This window comes from Manacus candei, unplaced genomic scaffold, assembly GCF_025592945.1.
Source record: "Manacus candei isolate 608988 ecotype Guabito, Panama unplaced genomic scaffold, ASM2559294v1 h1tg000011l, whole genome shotgun sequence".
Classification (NCBI taxonomy): Eukaryota; Metazoa; Chordata; class Aves; order Passeriformes; family Pipridae; genus Manacus; species Manacus candei.
Genome location: NW_026138059.1, coordinates 12,039,985 through 12,064,106, shown reverse-complemented (window position 1 = coordinate 12,064,106; position 24,122 = coordinate 12,039,985). Strand labels below are relative to the sequence as shown.

At 36.0% G+C, this 24,122-nt stretch overlaps 1 protein-coding gene across 5 annotated transcripts in view; it reads left to right on the top strand.

Annotated features, from left to right (window-relative positions):
* Positions 1-24,122, top strand: part of CSMD1 (CUB and Sushi multiple domains 1) — a 1,077,494-nt gene that overhangs the window by 689,774 nt on the left and 363,598 nt on the right. For all 5 annotated transcript variants that reach the window (XM_051778075.1, XM_051778073.1, XM_051778072.1 and 2 more), the window contains one exon: positions 3,101-3,178. In XM_051778075.1, the coding sequence (XP_051634035.1) occupies positions 3,101-3,178 (78 nt within the window). The remainder of the gene's footprint in view (positions 1-3,100; positions 3,179-24,122) is intronic.

Genomic DNA, 24,122 nt, shown 5'->3' with positions numbered 1-24,122 from the left:
CTTGAAGTTATGATTACCAGAAAAGGTTAATTCAGTAAGCTTCACTGAATGTTTAAATGAAGACAGCAGAAAGTTATGCAAATTTTCAAAAGTAATCACTTAAAAGGTGGAAAGTGCTGTTCATTTCTGACATTATTAATGTAAACCCATTCCTCTTTTTCTGCTCCTAAATGGTAAATCATCTTTGAAATCAGGAGAACCATTTTTAATGAAAGAGAAATGAGAAAGTAAAGGATAAGTACCTCAGAAAAGGTATTCAAATGGTATTTAAATTGTTATAAAAATGCAATTTAGAATATTTCTTGTATTTACAGAAGAGGTTGATCTGTTTCACTGAAACTGTGGTGTGCAGTGGTCTCTGTTTCTTTCTCAGAGGTTGAACAGTTTTTATTTTAAATACTATGCTTGGTTAATACCTTTTAAAACTACAAAAAATACTGTATAGGTTACATATGAAAACTTACACATATGTATAATTGAGGCAAAATTTTGCTATTTATATATCAGACTAACCTTATGGATCCATATATCTCACAGATATCTATATTTCACTGTTAAAGTTCTCCAGGCATAAAAGATCATTCCACCTAACGTTACCATCTAAAATGTAACTTGAGCAAGTGGTATGTGTTATATTTTGTGGAGAGAAAAATGCATCTGTGTAGGAGGATTCATTGTGTCTATCTTAGAAGAGGATGAATCGCCCCCTTGATTTAGGTATTTCTCTTCATAAAACATACATTTTAGATGACTGATCATAAGTACTGTGAATCTACTATCTAATGTTCTTTCAGTGAGATATAAAATACCTTTTTCTTGCCATATGAAAAAAATCCAAGGATAGAAACTACAGGACTTGTTTCAATGCATGAGAGTCAAAATGTTTTCATATGTCAGGTCAGAACCTCTAGGTTCAATTTGTGTTCTCTGTGTTTCAAATACAGCTGGTAGGTATTACTTTTCCTCATTCACAAGGGTGTGTTTCAAATGCATCTAACAAATACCTTTATGAGTGAACTGTCACAGGGAATTTGAGTGATGATTGTCATTTTTACCATAAAATAGGGTCACAGGGCAATGAAAAGGATAGTATAGTTCTTTTCTCTGTCCACTGCATAATAACTCAATGGGTTTACCACTCATTCATGAATGTATGGATTTTGAATCCTCCAAGAACTGCTCACATGTTTTACATGACACATATACTTACAAACTGAGAAATTAATGCTGGTGGAGGTACCACAGCTGCAGACAAATATCCCAGATATTCACTACAAGTGTTGTGCTGTCCATTTTACATTAAATGGAATAATTTTAATGGACTGGTTATGCAGTCTAAAAAACCAGAACATAAGCTGGCACTTGGCGGAAATTTTAGGACTAAAGTCTAGAAAGTAATCCTAAGAACACCATATCCATGAGGTTTGCCCTTCCAGAAGGTCTTGGGAATATCAGCCTTATTTTCTACATTGATGTCTATACAATGTACAATCCCCGCCTTAGAAGAAAAGAAAATACCACACTGCTATCAAAACCATTTCATACCATGCAGCTACAATTGTTTTTCAATCATCTTTCATCATCTGAACACCTGTTTTGTAGGTTTAGGTGTAAATGACTGCACTTGCAGCATACATACAGAAAGTACTTTCTGCAGAACTTGCCCAATTTCAGCAGTTAAGGAAAAACAACCTCATTCTGAGGCTGCAAAAGCATTAGAATTCTAATATGGAAATAATTACAATGGAATCATGTTTTTTTGTGCAATATTTAAAGACACATTAACTTGCTGTTTCAACCACTTCACTTCTTAAAAATATTTGCATAGAGATCAGTGTGTGGTGTGGTAATCATAAAATTTATATTGTGTATTGACAAAAAGTATAACTGACATTCTCTAGTATTAATTTATATATTTATATACTATGAGGTACTAAATACTGCCATTTAGGAAATGTTTAAATTGATTTCTTGTTTCTGTTTATGTCTTGGATAAATGACTGCATTTTAAGATTATTAACCACTGCAAGATCTACCGAAAAAATTCAATATGAATCAAGGAAGAATTACTGCTTTTTTTATTTTTTGTTATTGGCATGCATCATTTTTAGCATTCTGATACACAAAGTCAGGCACTTGCTATTTTGCTATGACTATTGCTTTTTGCACAATAGTTTTGAATTGTCCAGGTTCGTTTCACAATTGTTTTCTACATCTGATTTTACTTTGCACTGAACAATTTGTTCCCAAGCCACAGAAATAGTTAATATCCTGTGATGGTGTCCTGTATTTTTACCCTTTTCTTCTACCATTACAATTAAAATTCTACCCACCGCGTTCCTTAATGTACAACTGCACTAGTGTCTTCTCATGTCTCTTCCTACTTGGCTCCTGATCCCTCCTATGGTGCCCTAACTACTTAGTAGGGATAAGCTGGGAGTTTATCAGCCATTCAGCTGAATAAACAGAGAAAAAAGATATTAAACCTCTCATGCATCTGTTCTGTCTCACAAAACTTTGCCCCTTTGAGAACTCTTTCTTCTTTCTAATTCAGTTCATATTGCCCTGTAGACTCAAAAGAGGTTAGGTGAGCCAAGTAATGTAACACACTGTGTTAATCTCCTTAGGAAACTGAACCAAAAACATACCTACTGCAGAAGAGTGGATCAATTAAAGCAGATGTGAATATCACATTTAAAGCTTGTGGTCCTCAAACATGCGTAGATAATGTTTTGTACATTTTATGTATGAAATAAGTTTTAAAAATGTTTAAGATTTTGTCATATGCAGTGGTAAACATAGGAAATCCATACATAAAATTAGGACAGGGTTTTCTTTTCTTTGAATCTAAGCAAACATGAATTCAAAATATTGCCAATCCTGATAATGTCTGTTTAAAAAGAACATCTTCTGAAACATGATAAATGGTTGTATTTTTGTAAAAATTTATTTGGATTACCACAGAAACTGCAGTTGTTTCAATCTTCTGTAGAAGTCCTGTGTAGCTTTGTATTATTGTAATGTATGATTTGGCTACTATATGTCCATTTTATGATGTTTAATAATGGATTACCTTTTCTTTGTTTGCTTTGTCTCTCAGTGAAAAAAGCAATTGAACTGAAATCAAGAGGAGTCAAGATGTTGCCCAGCAAAGACAGCAACCACAAAAATTCTGTCTGTAAGTTGTTTATACCATTATTTTTAGTGACTGCATATATCTTATGGAGTCCTTTTAGATGTACAAATCAAAGAGAGAGACATTGGGAAGCTATGGTCCTAAAATGGTTATTACGTTTTCAATCATCCCTTTATTAGAACTCCACTGGTAATACTCAGGGTGTAAAAAGCAGAATATGGTGTTGTATGTAGAAAAACCCCTGTATTATATATAGAACAATATTTTTATATATGAGGATATTTAGAATTCAGAGATGTAAGGCAAATTAGGAAATCCAGGCAGGACAGTGCCATGTAGAATTTAACAATTCAGTACTGGGGACAGTGAAGGTATCTTAGCATTATTTGTATCTGTTTATACTTTCTGATCTTTTTTTTTCCCCTCACTTAATATCACAGCTCTAATTTTTGCTCTCCTTACCAAACTATGTCCTGATGACATAGTTTCTGTCCAGTCTTGCACAGAAAAGGTTAAGAAATGCTGTAATTCCCAGCTTCTGAAGAAGATGGAGATCACAACATCACTTTCCCATCTTTGCATGCCTAGTGCACTCTAGAATGACATCTCTTCTCTCCCTCTACACCTTTTCTCCCATGTATAGTGTGAGGCTAAAATCAACATGCTATCTATGGGACTATGGGGTTGTTAGTTTTTCTGAGCATCACTTTCCTTGAACTGGCAATCTGAGTAGTATTCTAAGAGTTCTTTCTCTATTAATCAGGCCAGCCTTGGAACAAGAAAAAGACAATATTTTTAAATTTTGAAAACTAAGAGTCCCTTAGACCCCCTCCAAAAAAAGAAAAAAAAAAAAAAAAGAAAAGAAAACCAAAGGGTAAGCCAGTGTTCACCCAGAACTCATTAAAAGAGTAAATCTAATGACTAAGATGTATTTGGATAAATTAATTCCACATGAAATAACAGTGAATTCAGTGGACTGAAAGCTAGGCTGTGTTTGCCTTATTGTGTGCTATTCTGCAAGTACAGAGAGAATGAGTATCTTGAAAGCTGATGTCTAGGGGATATGATTTTGTCTCTGTGTTTCTGCAGTGAATTGTTTAATACGAAGTCAGTATTTTGGTATGCTCACAGGAACAAAAGAGGAATGACAGTTTTCTGCTTTAAATGTTGCACGTTGATGGCGTGGCACTCAAAAGGAACTTTTTATGCAAGGTGTAGCAAAAAAGTTGATCCATCTCTTTGGTGTTTGTATCTGAATGGGTGATTATTTCATTATTTATAAGTTACCTCTGGAAGCTGTGTGATCTCTGCTTACACCCAGAGCACATGCTGTCAAACATCACATGCAATTACAGAAAGTGGAAGGCAGGCTATGGAAAAATTATTATAAGGCAGTCTTAAAATTGCTGTTTATTTCAAATGTAAATTGCCTTTTTTGTGTTTTGACTTGACATAAATCTAAGAAGTGCATTACTATTATTACCATTACTTTCACATATATGAAGCTTATAAAAATGGTAAGATTAAAATACAAACAGTTGGATTCAAATGTATTTTACTACTCTTTCTGATGTAAACCTTTAATATTTAACCATTTTTCTTACTAGTAATTATGTAGACAGAAAAGGTAATTGGGAATTCGACTTAGAGAACTGATAAGAGTGGATATTATCGTTTGATGCCAATTAGCAAACCTAAAACAAAAAGATAATTCAATACTAAATTAAATAGTAACACCCCTCACCATTTTTACATGTTAGATCTTTTTAAAATTCTCTCTCTATAAAGCAGAAAGGTTGCTTTTGGATTTTGGTTTATGGGCTGTAGGTGGAATTCAAATTCATGGCTAGGCTTCATGAACGAAGATTTGGGAAGGGCTCTATCCACGTTTGTTACAAGCACGCTGGTGGCTAAAGAGGACAATGTGAGATAGACATGTCCGGTTGCAAAAGACACAGCAGAAAGACTCCTTGGATGGTACCGGCAAGACACGATTCTTTCTGAGGTAGAATTCAACACTGGCCAAATCCAGTCAGCATATTTCCCTTGGTTGTATGAAGCTAATCTCTCAGAGGAGAAAGAGAGAGTTGTATTTTTGAAACTATTTAGGGAAAGCCAATCCAATTACATCTAATGGTGTCCATCTGATTACTTGCAGGTTTAGTCTACCCACTTTTTTTATAATTTTGATATATATGGTATATTCCCAAAGGAAGTTGCCTGACCCATCTTGCTATCATCACTCACTCTTATTCTAACATGAAATAAGCTTGCAGACTGTGTTCCTAGTGGTTTTGGCCTTTTCTAAAAGTCCTATGACTACAGTTTGCATTGTGACTGAGTAAATAAAAATATAATTTTGATTGCTGGCTCTTGAATGAATGTTTTCATGGCAATATTTGTGCCCAGTAACTCTCTCAGAGGGTGATTATCATCTTGAAACACCTGAGTATTATCTCTACAGCAGAGATTGTACAGGAAGCATCCTGTATATCCAGGAGAAGTAGAGCCCTAATGAAGTGAGCTGCAAGGACAGACCATCACTGGTCTGCAAGGGCAGCCATAGTCCTTATAAAAGGCCCATCTTCTAGTCAAGCAGAAGAAATGCAGTCTATATTTTCAAGTGTAGCCTCTGATACGTGCCAGGCAGTTACTACCACATGCAAAGGATAGCAAGTGAGTACATGTCTTCACAACACCAGTTCACAGAATGTTGGGAAGGCAGGGTCATAACTGCAGACTTGCTATTTGGCACATCTGTGACTCTTTGGGCCCTGTGTGGCCCAGAGGAGGGTTAAGAGAGCAGACTGCCCCAGAAGCCTTTAATGACCTCAGCCCTTGTGCTACATTCACAGGATAGCCTCACATTTCCAGACCTCCTCACCAGGAGGAGGACAGAGCACAGGAATGCATCAAGCTCACAGTAAATGCCAAGGAAGTTCAGTGAGGCGAGAGACATCATATCAGGTGAAAAATGGAAATGCTTATACGGTTTATGTGGTGTTGTGTGCAAATCTGCCAGTGCGGTAATGCTGGGAGAGGAAAGCAGAATTGAAGATAAAGTGCCTGGAAGAGCTGATTTCCTAAGTTTGCTCTTGTCAAAATGCAGTGTGGAAAGTGGCTCCCCACATGATGCAGCAAACTGCAGGGAACATCCACATTCTGAAACAGCAACAAAGATTAACAGACGAAGTCTGAGTGATACTGTTAGAAATGTGGCATTCATATTGAACCATGTTAACATTTCGTGGTAATTACTGAATACTGAGTAACTTAACCTCACTTTTCAAAGTGGTGTGTGAACTACTAGGTTTTACAAAGTGAGATATCTGTAGGTATTCACAGCGTAAAAGTCTCTTTTACTTCATGAAAGCAATTTCAGGCTTCTGTTGTATTATTTGAAAATGTATTTTAGAATACCAGAAAAAACACATTAAATGCTTTGAAGATCATGATTCTAGTGTAAGATTAATGCATTTGCTGAAAGTTGAGTTACAGAATATCTGAAGAGTTCTTCACACTGAAGATGATAAAAAGAGCTACTTTACAACAATTATTTCTTCAATGTAGAGCCAAAGAACAAATGAGTTTAGAGAAAAAGTATTAATTGGTTGCAGCACATTAGGTTGAATTAATGACACATGCTGTTGAAACTATAGTGATTAATACCAAAACAGGATTACATTGCTAATTCTGTGTAAGAAAGAATTAATGACATCAGTCATTATTTATTTTGTTGTTGAGTAACTGGCACAAATGGCTTAGGACATTGTAAAATAAAGTTAAAAATTTTAGGATGGAAGTTTGTTGCTTACAAATACATTGCTCATATTTCAAATAAACTGGCAATTTCATGTTCTTGACATTTGGCTACTGGTAAATTAACTTTGACAGAAGCAAAATGATGACTAGTAAAGTTTTGTTCTTCAGTTAATGAAAGACTGTTTCCCTAAGAAGGAAAATATTGGACTAAATAGTTGCATTTAAAAACCTCCAGGGACAGAGAATCCACCACTTCCCTGGGTAGCCCATTCCCATGCCTGAAGATCTCAGTGTTCTCAGAGGAAGTTACTCTGTGCTTGTGTGTTGTATCCTGTTATATTAATTTACAGGCACTGAAATGATTTTCATTTGTTAGTGCCCAATCAGAAACTTTGTAAGTGCCTACACAGTATCATGAACTCTCTGGTCTTTTCAGTCATGATAGCTATTTTTCATTTTTCATTCATTCAAATTTCACAGCTTGAAAAGGAAAGCATTTTTCAAGTTTGCATTTGTATTGTGCATAGCTGCAAATGAGAGAAAGATTGTTTAAAACTTACTAATGTAATAATTACAAGGTAAGGAACCACAAGCCTGAGATTTGTGGACCTAGTATGTCTGCAAATATCCACTTTTATTTTGGGAAGTGTTTTTACAGAAATACTGAGCATATGTTAAATGTTCAGTTAAAAATAAAGAGAGGGAAATAATATTTAAAACTGACACTTTTATACAATAGGTTAGGGGATGGATCCTGGAATATTTAATATTAGAAGTATTCTTGTTATTTATGTCTATGTACCTAAGTATACATGTATATATCTATATAGATATATACAATTGTAAATAATGCATAACACATAATATTCCATTATAGCATTTACCATATGTCTAGTAAGAGAATAATGGCACTATTTCCCCTTTTACTAAGTATTACAGGATGAAATTGGGCAGTAGAAAAAATAACTGCATCATTAACCTCTAACAGTTTTATAAAGCATTAATAAAACAGGAAGGCTAATTAGGCTGATATACATTATGCTATCACAGAACGTAATAATACAGAGTGTCCCAAGAGCTAAGGAGTTTTGGATCTTATGCTGTGAAATTCTTCTGCAATGATTTTTCACTATATTTTATAAATTCCTTCATAAATCAGGTTACTAAATTATACTTGGTGTTTCTAAATAAGCCCTCATCACGGCAGGAGTTTAAATATCTTTTAAAATACTATGCAAAAATCTTGCTGTGAAAAGAACTACTGCCTAAATATATTTGTGAAGAAAAGCATCACTTGTAGCTACAAGCAAAACAAGGTGCTTCATCAATTATTTAATACATCATTTGCATATATAATTTGTAAAATAACCAGAAGGAAGCATCTATTAAAATATGTAAAACAAGATGTAATCTGATTGAATTATGGATGGTTAAAATGAATTGTTATCCAGCTAGGAAGCTGAAACTGCCATTAAATAATTTTCATATACAATTATAGAACATTACTGATTATTCAAAGTGAATGTTCATACTGTAGGCTAAATTGGCATTCAGTTCTGTAATTTTCAAAGTCAAAGACTCAAAAATAAGCAACCTGCTTTTAGCAATTATAATTCTGTATAAATTAACTATTCATACAAAATTTAAATATAAACTTTAATACTTTTATATAGCTTCCTTGGCTTAACTCCTAACCACAGTTCTGTTAAAAATATAGACGTGGGCAGTAAATAGGTTGATAAAATGAAGTCTTGGTAGATTAAAATAATATATGTAAATTATGAAGGCATTCAGAATTTGTGGGTGGGTGAATTCAAATTACTAGAACATAAAAAATATGAAAATATTTTTAATTAAAGAAAAAAGTATGGCACTGGTCATGCAGCGAAGGTATGCTGCAGAATATAGATACCCTCACTGTCAAGTCTTCTGAAAGAGTCAGATACTTCCCACCTTCTGCGAGGAGATTTCCACTTCCTACAGAGGCTAATATTGCCCTTGTGTGTGTATTGAGATCCTGGTTTTCTAAATCCTCGTTGTGGGAGAATATCTTGAGTCTGATAGAAGGTGTTTGACTATTTTCATTTTTCAGAATTTGTGCCTTGCATTACAAAACACTTTGGAAAATAATTTCAACTGTATTAGCATAGCATCTCACTGTCAGTTGTTCCCCTGTCACTCTGGAATGTATCTATTCCTGCAGCTCTTCTGAGAAGAACAGCCAAGTGTCAGTGTCAAATATGTTTGGAACAGGGAAGTTTCATTAGGTGACAGCTAATTTATCAGCTTCAGAGCAGTCTGTGTTCACTAGTCCTTCTTCACTTGGGAAAAGGGAAGTAAAAAATTTATACAACACTTGAACTACGTATCAATTTCCTCAATAATGTTCATTTAAAAACTTGAAATATTTTTGGAATTGGAACAAACAAAAAAATAGGAACTAAAATGGAAATAAATATATTGACTTACTTTTGGAAGGAAAGGACTAGTTGCTAGAGAGAGGAAATTATTCAACCTGATGTGTCCCACCACTGAAACTGATAGAACAAGCTGTTTTTAAAGAAAAAAAAAGTTATCAAACTGCCTATTTTTTAAAATATAAATGGAAAGAAAAATCCAGAAAAATCCCAAAATACCTGTCTAAGTTTGCTGTTTTGTGTCAGCATACTTGAAAAAGAAGGGACTGTAAGTGTGGTGCTCTGGCTTATATGTATGCTTCTATAATACAAGACATCTGAGCTCAGGTAAATGACAATAGCAATTTGGCGTATATCAAAGTAATGTAAGTTTTAATACATGTGACGGCAATAAAAAATGTTTCATTCTGAAAAGTTTTAATCTATCAAGAAATAGATAGATTTTTATATCTCAAAGTCCACATTGTTCTCCTAATACAAACATTTGTTTGATTTCTGTCACCCCACTATCACAATATTTTCCTGCTTCAGGCTTCTAAGATGAAAGAAGTTCTCCTGCATAAGCAAGAGAGATATGTCAAAAAAGTATGCGTATCTTCCCTAGCTTAATGCTTTTGAACTCAGCTCTGATGCTCAATATCTCTGCTAGAGGAGCTATAAAGTCAGTGAATTACCAAATTAACAAGAGCAAAACAGTATGGTTTCTCTAAGCCGACATTTCATGTGGCATATATTTTATTCAAGAAGCTACTTTTTATTGCCATATCAGCTTTTCCGTCACGTTTTTGAAGTCACGTGGGAAACCCAATTCAGGCTGAGAAGTCACATTCCTTTCTCAATTCTACCAGACCTGGTTTTCAGTAGTTTGCAAGTGCATCAACAGAGGCTGAAATGAAAAGCACTTATGCTGAGATCAAAATATAGCATGAAGAACCACAAACTGCTTGAATATTACTCCGTTGTATCTATGGAATATATTAAAAATTGAATCCATATTTTAGAGTATGGATCACTTAAAATACAATTAGTGATAGTCACTTCTGGTCTATTCCTAAGCAGACATGCTAATGTGTAAGATGGGCTTTCTTATGAGAGAAGATGACATTTTTTGGAGAGGCAGAGCTTGTATTCCACATCGCTGTTTTTATAAAAAAAAGAACATGCCCTAAATTTCAGTTAGATTTGCTATAAAATATTTTTGTCTGGTTTTCAGTGCTTCTGTTCTTATTTTGACATTGTTTCTTCTTTTATTGTAAGTATTTCATTGTAGTTTTGTTCAGAGGAGCCCATATGATGCTGTGTTTCATACTTGGGACCAAAACAGTGTTGATAACACACCAGAGTTGTGACTGTTGTTGAACAGTCCTTTTGCAGTGTTCAGTGTTTCTTTTCCTTATTCCTTCTCCCACAGTGAGTAGGCTGGGGTTGGGCAGGAGTTTGGGAGGGGATACAGCTGACCCAGGCTGACTGAACCAATGCCAAGTAGCATCAGGTTTGGCAATAAAAACTATGTGTAGTCTTTCCAAATAACCATTTCTAGGAGGCTGGCTGAGCATTGTTCTGCTGGGGGAGAGGTAGTGAGTGATGGGAGGTACTTGTGAGGTACTGAGTGATGCCTTTCCATCACCCAAGTTTTTCTTTTTTCCTCTTTTTATTCCTTTTAACCTGTAAACTGCTTTTTTCTCAACCCAGAAGTTTTTTACTAATTTTTTTCTCCACCAATACCCTCCCTTATCCTACTGGTGAAGTTATGAAGTGGGTGAGAGTCTACTGGGTGCTTAGCTGATGGCAGGGGTCAACCCACCACAGTGTAGAAACTTTTCACTAACCTTAACCAGACCCTTACCAAATGAATCTCTTCCAAGTGTCTTTGCTCCTTCCATTCTAGAGCCTTGTTGTCATGTCATATTTACCCACCTTTATGTGTTTACAATAATTTCTCGGTTCTAGACTCTGCCTAGAGAGCTTGTTTCCCTCAATCTCCTTATTCCTTTATTCCTCCCATCTGCTAGTCTCTTTTCTTCTCTTATTCCTCTTCCCAGCAATCATTTATGATGGTCAACCTCTCTGCATGCTTGTTTGTCATTTTTCTTCCTAGCTATCTCAGTATCTTTTTTCCATCTAATTTTTTTTGTCTCTTGTCAAACTCTACTGTTACTTTTAAACTTTCTGACTGTTGCCTTTAAACCTAGCTCTTGATGCCTCTGTATTTGAATCAGGCAACTGTGTTCTTCTCTCAGGAAGGCCTGGTAAAGAAGAGTAGATGGTTGTGCAGGAAAGACTAGTTCTCAGTTCAACACCTAAAACTGGATATTCATTGGTCACTGGAAGTGGAGAGTACTACAGGGAAGTACACTTCGAAGTCTTAGGTTTTGTTAAATGTGACGTGTATTTGGGATGTACTCACTAAAATGTGCGTTCAGAAACTCACTGTTTATCGAAGAAACTTTTTGTTTCTCAAAGGCCTTTCATTTGGCCATTTTTAGTAGATGATGGAAGGGCAAAATGCACATCCTTGACACAAAGGTCACTTTTGCAACAAATAAGTTTTGAAGGTGATACTAATACATTCCCATGCAAAAGACATATTTTTTTTTTTAAATTCAGAGAACTGGATTTTTGTTGTGGCTCTCTCAAAAATGAATGAGATGAAAAAACAATAATTTCAACGGAATAGTATTTAAATGAGAATAAATAAATCCAAGGCAGATGCCTGAAAAAGAAAATTGAAGCCCCAACAGCCTCTGTTTGACAATGGTATGTACAAGTGAAAGAAGAATTTTTAAACAAGACGTTGCTGAGCAACATGAAAACAATTGAAAACATCAGCCCTGCCTATAATACTTGTTCTTTGTTCTTTGTTCCTGTTTTACCATCCCCCAAAGTCCCTTCCCTAAAGTTACTTCTTGCCTGTGTATTATTATAATGTGGTGGTTATTGAAATTGCTTTAGTGTTTAAGGTCCAAGGCAGAGACTTTGTGACCTGGAGTTATTAGATTAAATTACTACTTCAGTCTTTAGAGAAGTATTGTACTACCTCACTGATGAACTGCTGAAATAGTCAGGATAAGTGAAATATTCAGGGTGTCACAGATACTTATCAACTAAAGGCATAGGAATTTAGGAACTCAAAATTTACTTTTTGTGGGGAGTGATAAAGCACATATACAGAACATAAGGACTGAAACAAAGACTGCTTATCTTCATGGATAGTTTGAATTAGAATTTAACAAAAGTAAAAAATTGTGAACTAATGTAGTGGTTTGAGACCCTCAGAAATCCAATTTCCAAGTTCAAGCCCCCCTCCCACAATTTGTCCCAGTGTGAAAGGGTTTTCAGACAAAACACAACTACTCAGCACTGGGGGAAGGGGGAAATACTTATGAAGTTTATTTATATACATGTATATAGGTAACAACTATCTTTTTACGATAAAATAATATATTTACATTAGATTAAATTTCTCTTTTTTTTCAACAAGAGTTCAAGAAGAAAAGAGAAAAACCCTTTTGCCACTTTTCAGCTCACAGTTCCTTCAAATTAGTTTCTGTGGTATTAGTTAGTGTCTTTCATTTTTAAGGCAGCAGATTTGAGTATTGTAGTCAGACTTTTCCTGTTCTTTGTGAAAATTCCAATCCCTCCAGCCCGAGCCTTCGGGGGACTTCCGTGGAGACTTTCACTTCTCCTGAGTTAGAACATTTAGGGCAGCTCTCAGTTCAGTCTTTGCCCCAAGCATCCTACCAGAGCTCCTTTGCTCTGTCTCAATTGCCAGTGTGGCAGCAGCAGCAGGGGGGCAAGGCCACCTCCTCCGCATTCCATCCTGGTCCAACTCTCAGGATGTCTCCAAGCTCTCAGCTCTTCTCTCTAGCTGCTGCTGCATTTCAAGACTCCCTGAGAGTTTGGAAGTCCACCCCTCCTCTCTAGGAGGTTTCAGGGGTTTGGGAAAGTAATTCACTCTTACCCCCAAAACAGCTTTTGCTGAGTTTTCTCTGGTCCTTTGCCAGCTCTTGGATGCGGTGGGCGAATACAGGCCCGGAGCTTGTACTCCCTCTCCTGCAGGATCTCTCTCCGCATCTTTGAGCCTGGCTCCACGCCATCTCGCTGCTGCTGGCTATCTTTTTGGCTGTCAGCCACCATTCTCTGTTCAGTGCTGCTCTACCGCTGCTTTCAGTGTCTTCTGCTGCTGCTGACAGTGAAGAAACTCCCCCAGCCCTTGGCCACGGGACTCGGTCCAGTTTTAACACTCCACCGGGTCTCCTGTAGTCTCAGTTGGGGGCTGGGGGCCTTGGCCCCCAGCGGGGCTCGCTGGCCCCTCTCTCCTCGTGGCTCAGACCATGGCAACCTCTCTTCCAACAGTGTCATCCTCCTTCTTTTCAGGTCTGTTGCAATATGTTGATTTCTACAGTAGCAAACTGTAACTTCTGATTGGCCCTGGCACATCAGGAACACCACCCCCGGGGGTTAACCACTTTCTAACTCCAGGGGAAAACACTTTTTATCCTAGGACAATTAAATGTATCAACACAGCATAGTTTAATGCAGTCAGAAGTCTAGAATTTGCATTTCCCCATTTACATGTAAATGTAAAAGCTTTCATATGTATATAACTTTCACACATATCTATACAAATATTTCTACAAGATCTAAAAAGCCATCATTCTCACTAATAAACAGTCGTTTAGGTTATTTCAGTAAGTGTTGGTGTAAGAGAACATGGTAGACTAATTTGCCTTCTTTGCTGCGTATAGCTTCATTAGTGCAAACTCTTTGGTAGGCTTCTTGACACCCATTTTGTTGGCAAAAGTCGCCTCCAGCCCTGTAATTCTATTCTCTTTTTGAGGTTTTGCTGCCTCCTGCTGACTCTATATGGGAGAAGCACTGATAAGCTTTCTGAACAATGTATTTAGCTGACAATAAGAGAGTATGGAGAAGGAGAAATTCTCTCTTGGTAAAGCAATTGATGTGGTAAGTGTTGAGAAATTCATTCAGTGCAGGTAGCTGGGTGAGCAGCTGCAGTGCGAGCTGCAGAGTGAGCTCTGGGTGGCAGAGCCCGGGGCAGGAGGCTGTGACCTTCCTATCCTTTGCACAACAAAAAGCCTGGGGAGCTGTGGCCCAGATAGGGGACCGGACACTCAGAGACACACCAGGAACCGGGGACTCTTCTGGGAAACCCCAGCACTCAGACTGTGAGAGTATAAACGCCCAAGTCTTCTTTTGTTCTGAGTCCCTCCTTGGAGGCACCAGCTCGAGCTCTTATTCTGATGTTGCACCATGATTAAATTATTTTATGAATCCAGAGGTGTGAGACTCTGCTGTGAGAAACCTGGAGTCGAACCAGTAAGGAAATCTGACCTGACTGTGTGAGTGTAGGGTGTGCAGGGAATCAAGAGGGGACCTGTTGGCTCACCGGAGCCACCTGCTCTGAAGGGGCTTTAGTCCCTACAGCGGAAGTCTCTGGTGGGTAGGAGTGTGGCTGCCAGAGTGGTGCACCAGGTAACTAAAGTTTGTAAGGAAAAATGCTTGGCAAAAGGAGAAGAAGCAAATCTGTCCTGTTAGCTGGTATTTAATTTTGGTTTTGGAATTCTCCATTACTGTAGCAGCTATTTTACATTCCATATTAAAGATTGTATATGTTAAATACAAGAACACCAGTCCTACTGGTCCACTTGCATTTCTATGGCTTAGAACATTTCTGAGATGACTATTCTGGTCTAACAGTAAAGATGTTAGTCCTCTTGACCTCTTTTAATATTAACAGCATGATAATCATAGGTATATTGTAAAAGCATAGTGGTTTTCTCTCACAAAAAGTAGAGTGACATCTCAATGAGTGACATGTTTTTGTCAATGCCTTATACTTTAAAAATAACTTAATACTCATTTCTCACTAAAGTATATTTACATTACATTAGAATAATGGTTTTGATAAAAATCCAAGCTTAGTCCTGATTTTTTGTATTGGTAATGTTTTCTCCATGTCCATCAGTAGTCCTGGATAATGGTATAGGTAATCTGTGTTTTACGGGAGGATAGAGTTACAATGTACATTTTTTCTTTCATTTTTCATTTCTTTTATAGACAGAACAAAATGTTTGTTGAGGTAGTTGTGTATTATTATACAATTTAAACTGTTTGTTAAATTGTCTTAGTCTCCTTCAACAATCAGATAAAACTTTTGTATTCCTTTTGTCTGTACAATACAGGCTATTGGCACATTCATGCTTGCTGAAAGCTCTTTAATTGATAGAATGCCTCCTGAGCCCCAGCTGTGTTCTATTGGCCCTTGCAAACAATGCTGCTGCGGGTAATGTGTTCCCCTGAACTAGGGGAATAGCAAAATTAGCCTTAATGCTGGTGGGATGTCATCAAGTCTCTCTAACCAGTAATACAAAGAGTACTCAAAGGTAATTATAGTTCTTAATATTAAAAGCAGTAAAAATGGTCATATGCATAGATTTAGCATGTGGAATAATATGAATGCCTTTTCATGAAGATAGAAAGAAAAAGCCCAAAATATCCTTTACATGAGAATTAAAGGTCAATTCCTTTTCTCGTTCTAGGGTTAATCTGCATAACACAAAGAGCAAATACATTTATAACAAATATCTGGGGAAAAGTAGTTTTTAACATTGGAAAGATTATTTTCCACTCATTATTCTAAAATGGTGCTTGATTAAATCAGTTTTGCTAAGGCTTTAACTTTGAAATAAACTAAACTAAAATTCAGTCTAAAGCATAAGTCCATTTATGAAAGTGGCTTAGGCTGGACAGTGTTGAGTAGCCCTATCTGTAACATTTAATCAGCTAGACTTTAAGCAATATTTTTCAAATAATTTTAAATAAAACATATTGTTTAGAGATACAGTTTAGAAATTAATTATTGAAGGGTTTTAACTTGCGGCCTTCAAAAAAAAGGAAAAAGAAGATTCCATTTCACAATAATTTAACAGGAAAAAAAAAAACAACTCACAAAAGCTTAACCATAATGGCTTGAATGGATGTATAGCTTTTTAGAATTCCCCACAGACAAAGAGCTGCACACCATTACCTGTAACTGCTTAGCTGAGGAAAAGCAACAACTTTGTATCCAAAAGATACAAGGCTTTTGAAACCTCCTGAAGCAATATACATACAATACCAGTACAAATATGTGCCTCTTGCTTCTCACTGTTACACACTTGGTGTCACAAAGCAAAGAAGAGGCTCAGTCCTTCGTACAGTGGCAATTGCATCAAAGATTCTCAGCGTGTTTGTGACAGAGGAAACAAACATACACACACAAAAAACCCCTAAAGAGGTAGAAATGATAATTTAAATAGTCCATCAACAATAAGTCTTTTCTTAAATACATATATTTGCATTCTTCACAATATAGAGAAAGATGGTAAAAGAGCAGAAAGCTATTAGTTGTCAGATTAAAAGCTGATGTTGTAGTTCACATGATTATTTTTTAACAATTCCTTACCAAGATCTCTGTTAGACCCTTGTTTTATAACAGAAAAAGAGTGGCAATTTTTCTCATGTTTTATGTACAACACCAATTTCTACACCAAAGTTCTATTTAACAGTGGAAACTAAAGGGAACGGTATTTTGTGAGTGTCACGTAATGGATCCTTGTTTTAAATATATAAGAAGTGTAAATATACAAGGACTAAAAGATATATAAGGCGTCCAAAAGGAGTATATAAGGAGTAAAAAATGTTATGAAGAAGAGAGTTAAAAATGCTTAATATTAGAATCTTTTCACAGAATTTAAAAGAACAAAGAAAATTTCAAATCTCTCCTATTAATGCTCTTTAGGTAAAACTATTAGTTTGCGTAATGATAACATTGTGGGTCCTAAGAATTGCTAAAGCCTCTGTGATCTGTATCTTTGTGTTAGACAAATGATTATAGTGATGTGTATGTACTACAGTTTGACTGTATTACTTTTCATCAAACTGAAATTTTTCATTTTTGATTGTACTGTCCCCTGGAAAATAGGGTATTATGGACTGACGTGTTCGATTTTCTGGCATAAATTGCTCAGTTATGATAAAGATATTTATTTAACAACATATTGGAGCTGCACAAAAGCTTTTAGTGCCCTTCCTCCTGGGGCAGTGCTCTAACCAGCAGGCTGGAGCCATTCAGCTTTAATTTTCTGACCTAGTAGTAAGGAATTTTAAAGTTTTTTTGAAAAAAATCTCATTTCAAAATTGTTACTAACCTACTTTCTACAGCAGTCACATAACGATGTGACATAACAATCAAGTCAGAGGAAGAAACTAATTTCCCTCCCCTCCCCCATATAAGTAGTCTCCCTCTAAAAGAAGTGAACAATACTACCTTCTGCGACATATTATTAATGTCAAACAAGTCTACTCAACTGTTTCTTGGCTTACTTTGTCTACATCAAAAGTTGACCTTAACAATTTTGGTCTGGTTTGGTTTATTGAAATTCGAGAAAAGACAGCAAATCAATATTAAGTTGCTGTTCCAGAATGTAATGGTTTAGCTTTGAATTAAAACATGAATAATTGCTCTAGTAATAATTTCTGTGACAGACAAAGTGCTTGTCACATTTTATTTCAGCATTCTTTTTCCCAAATGTCGGAGCTGTGGGACTGCAATTGCAGAATTACTGATTATTTGTAGAGGCTGCAGTACGGGTCACTCTTGCTTGAATAGTATCCCTGAAAACAAATGATTGGTCAAGATTTAGCATTAGACAAAATTCCCTAAATGTTATAGGGAAACAGTTAGATGGCTTGCACCATCACTGTAAACAGACTTCTCAGAGCCGCAAAAAGCAACTAACATCTTGAAAAATTGGGAGATACCTCATGTTTTAACTGTGCTGAAGTAGCCTCTGAATTTGACTCCAGAACTGGACTTCTAAAGTCTGCTTTAGGATTTATGTGTGCATGGTTTCTTTATGTTTGTCCTCCAAATTATCTGAAATGCATGCCAGTTTTGATTCACAAGTGTGGAGTTTAATTGTGAACTTAGCACTGTGCTAACAGTATTTTAATGTTTTTGGGTCAAAACATACATCCAGCTGATTTGGAGCACTTGCATCATGGTAGATATCTCAGCAAAAGTCTTTGCAGACATGATTTATCCAGTCATAAAACAAATTATAAGCACTTTAAAATAAACTCTGGGCAGGACAATTCAGGGGATTTTTTTTTTCTTTGTAAAAAACCTACACAAATTTATTAAGGTACAAATGTCTCTGGTATAATACAAACCCAGTTGTTCATGATACAACACATTTATTACTGTACTTGTTATTAATCCATTGTCATATTTTTAAACCAATTACATATTTTACCATGTATGTGCATCAAAACAAAGCCTAAATATAACCTAGGAAAATCAAAGTTCAAATTTTCTTCACAGTGACTGACTTACATTTCCTTTTGTCAGAATTCTTTATCCTGTTAAATAGCTCACACAGGGACCACCACAAAATAAATACATAAATTTACAATGGTTATGCCATGCATTTTTCAGCATCCTCTTGGGATAACCCTGTTATCTTTTTCTGTTTGCTGAAATGCAATAACAAATATTGGTGGGAAACACAAGCTAACTCTTTGTGCTGATCAAACATGACTCATTATAAAACTCCTGTAACCAAATCTGGTGTGACCTCCAGGTCATGGCAGTGCCTGTCAGGGTGAAGATTAAGCTCGGTAACAAACAACCATATACCCCATAAACCTTTTTCAATGCCTGAGAAATATAAACTGGTTTTAAATCTTGCATATGTGATAAGAATACATTTCTTCACAAAGATAACTGAAACATTTTTTTCTACACACTCTGAACAAGCATAAAATGAAATGGATCCAGATGTTAATTATGAGTTCCTTTGTATTTTTTCCTGACTGTAACCCTGTAAAAGCACTCTATTAGAGTTGCAAGAATATGACACATTTAAATTCATCACATGGATTACTTCAAACAAACTATTTTGAAGAAGGGATAGGTTTTTCTGTTGAAGTTTGAATTTATTTACTTTTTTGGTGGGTTATAAATATTTTTCCCTTGGTCTTATCTCACACAAAACTTCTCAGGGAAATGTTTTAAAAAACATTATTATGATACATGGGGTTTTTGTTTGGTTTGGGTTTTGGTTTTTTTGTTTCTCTCTGTAGCATTTAATTCCTTTTGTGAAACAATATTTGCTGGGTTTGGTTTGTTTGTTTTCCTTTACCTGTTTCTGTTATCATGCTCAGACAAAAATTTATTTTGCATCTCCCTCCCCTGTTCTGTGTATGATGACTTTGAGAACCATGTTGATGCTTCATTTTTGTGTCTCTGTAGTGGATGTGGAATAACTCCTCATTATACCATCTCAGAGATCTCTTTTCCACAGTAGTTTCTCATATTCTCTTTCTTTTTCAGCATCATCTAAAATGGAGAGGGGAAAAGTTTCTCTATAAGATTAATTATATGAACTCTACTAGCTTGAATGGTAATTATTCATCTTATTACAGCTGGGAAAGTGATCTACTGTCTTTGAAGTATCAGTCTAATTTTGTGGCGGTCACTCTGAGGTTGAGTAGACATCCTGGTCTACCTGTGCCAAAACTGCATGACTGTGGTTAAATATTATGAGATGTTATCTTGTTTCACGCTGACTAACCTCATTGCTTTAGTCTTTTAATAATGACATATCAGAAGACATGTTTCATCTATTCCTGTGATCTCATCTCTGAATTCTGTTCAGGACAATATGGATCATACAGTTTAATTTTGTCATAGTCTTGTACATCAGTCCTAAAAAATTCCAGTCTTTCAGAAAAGAAGGTAGAAAAGTAGAATTAAAAATTATTAAAAATTAAACATTAATTTCTATATTTCTACTCAGTATTAAGCCCAGTCCTGTTTAATATCTGTATTGACGATCTAGATGAAAGGATCAAGTGCATCATCAGTCAGTTTGCAGATGACACCAAGTAGGGTGTCAGTGTTGATTGAGGGATCTGGACAGGCTGGATCAATGGGCTGAGGCCAATTGTATAAGGTTCAACAAGGTCAAGTGCTGGGTCCTGCCTCTGGGTCACAACAACCCCAGGCAGCGCTACAGACTGGGGTCAGAGTGGCTGGAAAGCTGCCTGGTGGAAAAGGACCCAGGGGTGCTGTTTGACAGCAGCTGAACATGAGCCAGCAGTGTGCCCAGGTGGCCAAGAAGGCCAATGGCATCCTGGCCTGTATCAAAAATAGTGTGGCCAGCAGGAGTAGGGCAGTGATTGTCCCTCTGTTCTTGGCACCGGTGAAGCCATACCTCAAGTCCTGTGTTCATTTTTGTCCCTCACTTCAAGAAAGATATGGAGGTTCTGGAGCATGTCCAGAGAAGGGCAAAAGAGCTGGTGAAGAGACTAGAGAGTAAGTCATATGAGGAGTGGTTGAGGGAGCCGGAGTTGTTTACCCTGGAGAAAGGAAGGCTCAGGAAAGACCTTATTACTCTCTACAACTACCTGAAAGGAGGGGGTTGGCCTCTTCTCCCAAGCAACTAGCAACAGGACATGAGGACTTGGGCTCCAGCTGCACCAGAGAAGGTTCAGGTTGGAAATCAGGAGGAATTTCTTCACAGAAAGGTTGTTAAACGTTGGAATGGGCTTCCCAGGGAGGTGATGGAGTCACCATCCCTAGAAGTGTTCAAGAAATTATTGGATGTAATGCTACAGTTTAGCTGACAACTTATAATTCTTTATCTAATGTATTAAAAGCTTACATAGCTGCAAAGTATCATTTGTCCAGGAATGGTAAATTACTTTTCCTCCTCTTCTTTTCCTCACTAGGTTTATTTAGAAGTTTCTCTAGGTGTCTGAGAAATTGAAACCTTCTTGCTTTAACAAGAATGTTACATTTCATTCATTTTAAACTGCAAAATATTGAATAAAAGAGACAGTGAGTTTTAATGGGATTTTTTTTCTCCTCTTGGTAATGTACCTTATTTTATTCCTGCAAAATTTTAGCCTAAGAGTATTGTCCAAATTCTTCTTGAACTCTTTCAGGCTTGGTACTGTGACCACTTCCCTGGGGAGCATGTTCCAACACCCAACCACCCTCTGGTGAAGAACTTTTTTCTAATATCCAACCGAAACCTCTCCTGACACAACTTCAGGCCTTTCCCATAGATTCTATCACTGGTCACCACAGAGAAGAGATCAGTGTCTTCCTCTTCTCTTCTGATCTATGTAAAGTGTGTGTGGTGTCGAAAGAGGATTATTCCTTGATGAAAATCACCTCATCTTGTCCTATCATGAACCAACAGTTCCTGTAGGGATTTATTAGACAGCCAGTGGATGAGTAGGGTCAATAATCTACCACTTCTTGATAATACAAAGATCTCTGGTATTTTTCAACCTCCTGCATTTTCTTTCTATTTTTTGATCCTGCATGTGGCCTTAGTCAATAATATTTCTCCTTTGCCTTTGAGTACTGCATTTTATTACAGACAAATGTGTAACAGTGCTATAATTTCAAAATTACATCGAATCATAGTACTCAGTAGGAGGTTAGTGCATTTCTATGGAGCAGAACTGTTTCTGTTGTATATTTGCAATTAATGAAGAGAAACCAAAATAAAATGATACCAGTGTGGGTAATAAAATCTGTCCTACCTGTGTACTAACTCACTAAGATTGCTCTTCTGAAACACATGTTCAGGAGGTTCTGAATTAAAGAGGAGACAATTCTGAAACTGAGGATCATTGTATAACATTGAGTGAAGGTCACAGTGTTGTCCTTTTTCATGGTCAGTAGTACTTGCAACTAAAGATAGTGATGTGAACCTGTGAGAAACAGCAGCAGTACTTTTTAATCCAAAACAGTAAGGTCAAACCAGCAGAGAAAAAGTATTTTCAAATGATGAGATAGTGGACTAATTTGCTACTTGTCTTTGATGACCAAGTTTTAAGCCCTCTTTCATCTTTGAAAGAAGAACTGTGACAGCATATTCTCCCATCTAATGTTGGTTTTTTGTTGGTTTGAAGCTAGGAGTCAGAGGCATGGTTTTACAACCTTCTACTTTCTTAAGAAGATGCTCCCATTATGTAAACTATTTGGGTACTATGTTCCTTAGTGAGATGATAGCTAACATGGGACAAAGTGACTTTGTTTCCTCCTTTCCTTTTGTCTAAGTTATTGACATAGAATAAAAGAAGAAGATCAGATATTTTTCCGCTCAATATCTCAAAAAACATGGAACAAATAATACCATTCTGCTAAATAATAGTATATTATTAATACTATACAGTTAATGCTAATTTCTGCTCTGAAATAGGAATCAGAGTTCTTAACAATGGAAATAATATTTTGCATTTAAGGTGTTATTCTAATTATATTAACATAATTAAAGTAACATTCTAGAAATTAATTCTAATTTAAATAAAATTCAAGCAAAATTCAAATTGTCCCTTTCTATGTATGTTGCCAATTGCCAAGAAATAAAGCATACATATATAGAGGCTTTATTTCAGCTAAATTTATTTGTAGTATAGGATCAAGAAAAATGTCATGCAGGGTTAGCTGATTTAGAATAAAACTAGATATATTCAATGTATTATTAACATACTTGGTATTTTAGTTCAAGTGTTTATTCAGGTCTGTATTTAACTATTATAAATTCAGAATATCAAATAGCAGAAAAAAATCAGAAAGGAGAAAAGCAAACATAGCTTAAAATATCAATTAAAAGATAGTTAATCCATCAGCACACTGTTCTTACATCACACTTGCCATTTATTCTTGGTTAGGTAGATGAAAAACCTATTCTAAATCCACTTTCCCTGAGAGATGTAAAAGGTCATAGAGCATTGACTGGAGTTTTGATACATATAACTTTACTCAGTAGATTTAAAAATTCTAGAAACTTTGGATCATCCTCAAAAAAAGCACCTACGCACAGAGAAAGCTCAGAAATATATAAAAACTGAAATCTAAACACATCCAGCTACTTTTAAAACCTGAGGCAAATTAGTCACTGTCCAGGGTAATAAGCTTGAGCTGAATATCCTTGCTTGAATTATTCTGGACCCAAAACTCTACTCATACAGTCAGACTGCTTTCAGGATTTGAATTATTATGTCATTTTTTGTGCCATGCACAGTGCTTTGTAAGATGCCTTTAGAATTGCTCTGGATAACTATAGCACTGTAAAGTGTAGATATGCTGTAAACAACCAGACAAAGAAAAATGGCTAACCTTTGAAAGTATCCTTAATGACTTTCCAAATTAGATATTGCATACTATTCTTTCTATTATTCTGTCCATGGAGATTTTAGTTATATACCCCTACATGATTGTAACCCTGAAAATGTCTTCCTTTACCTTTTGTCATAAAGGATGAGAATTAAAGTCTTTAATGTAGAGAATAGTAGATACATGTAATAATGATAGTAAATTGCGTAATAGTAAACATTCAGGAAAAGAAAAGAATAAAAAGAATTACCATATTTATATTCATTCTTTTATGGGTTACCAAAATGATTTACAATTTATAGTATTGCTCACTTTGTACAAACTCTATAAGTACAAATTCTACAAGAACAAAGTTGTCAGACTTGCTTAGCCTGCGATTTTCTTGACCTGCTGAAACTTGGTTTTAACTTTTTTATCTGCAACAGCAGTGGTCTTCTGACCACGTGACTATTGTCTACATTGTTTTACTTTCATTTTTCTTTGCAAGTCTGCATGATATTTGATTGTTATACTATTTTTTATATTTTGTAACCAAGTGGTAATAATAATATGCAGTGGAAGAATGAATCTAACATAAAACACAAAGGGTAGACATTGGAAAATGTGT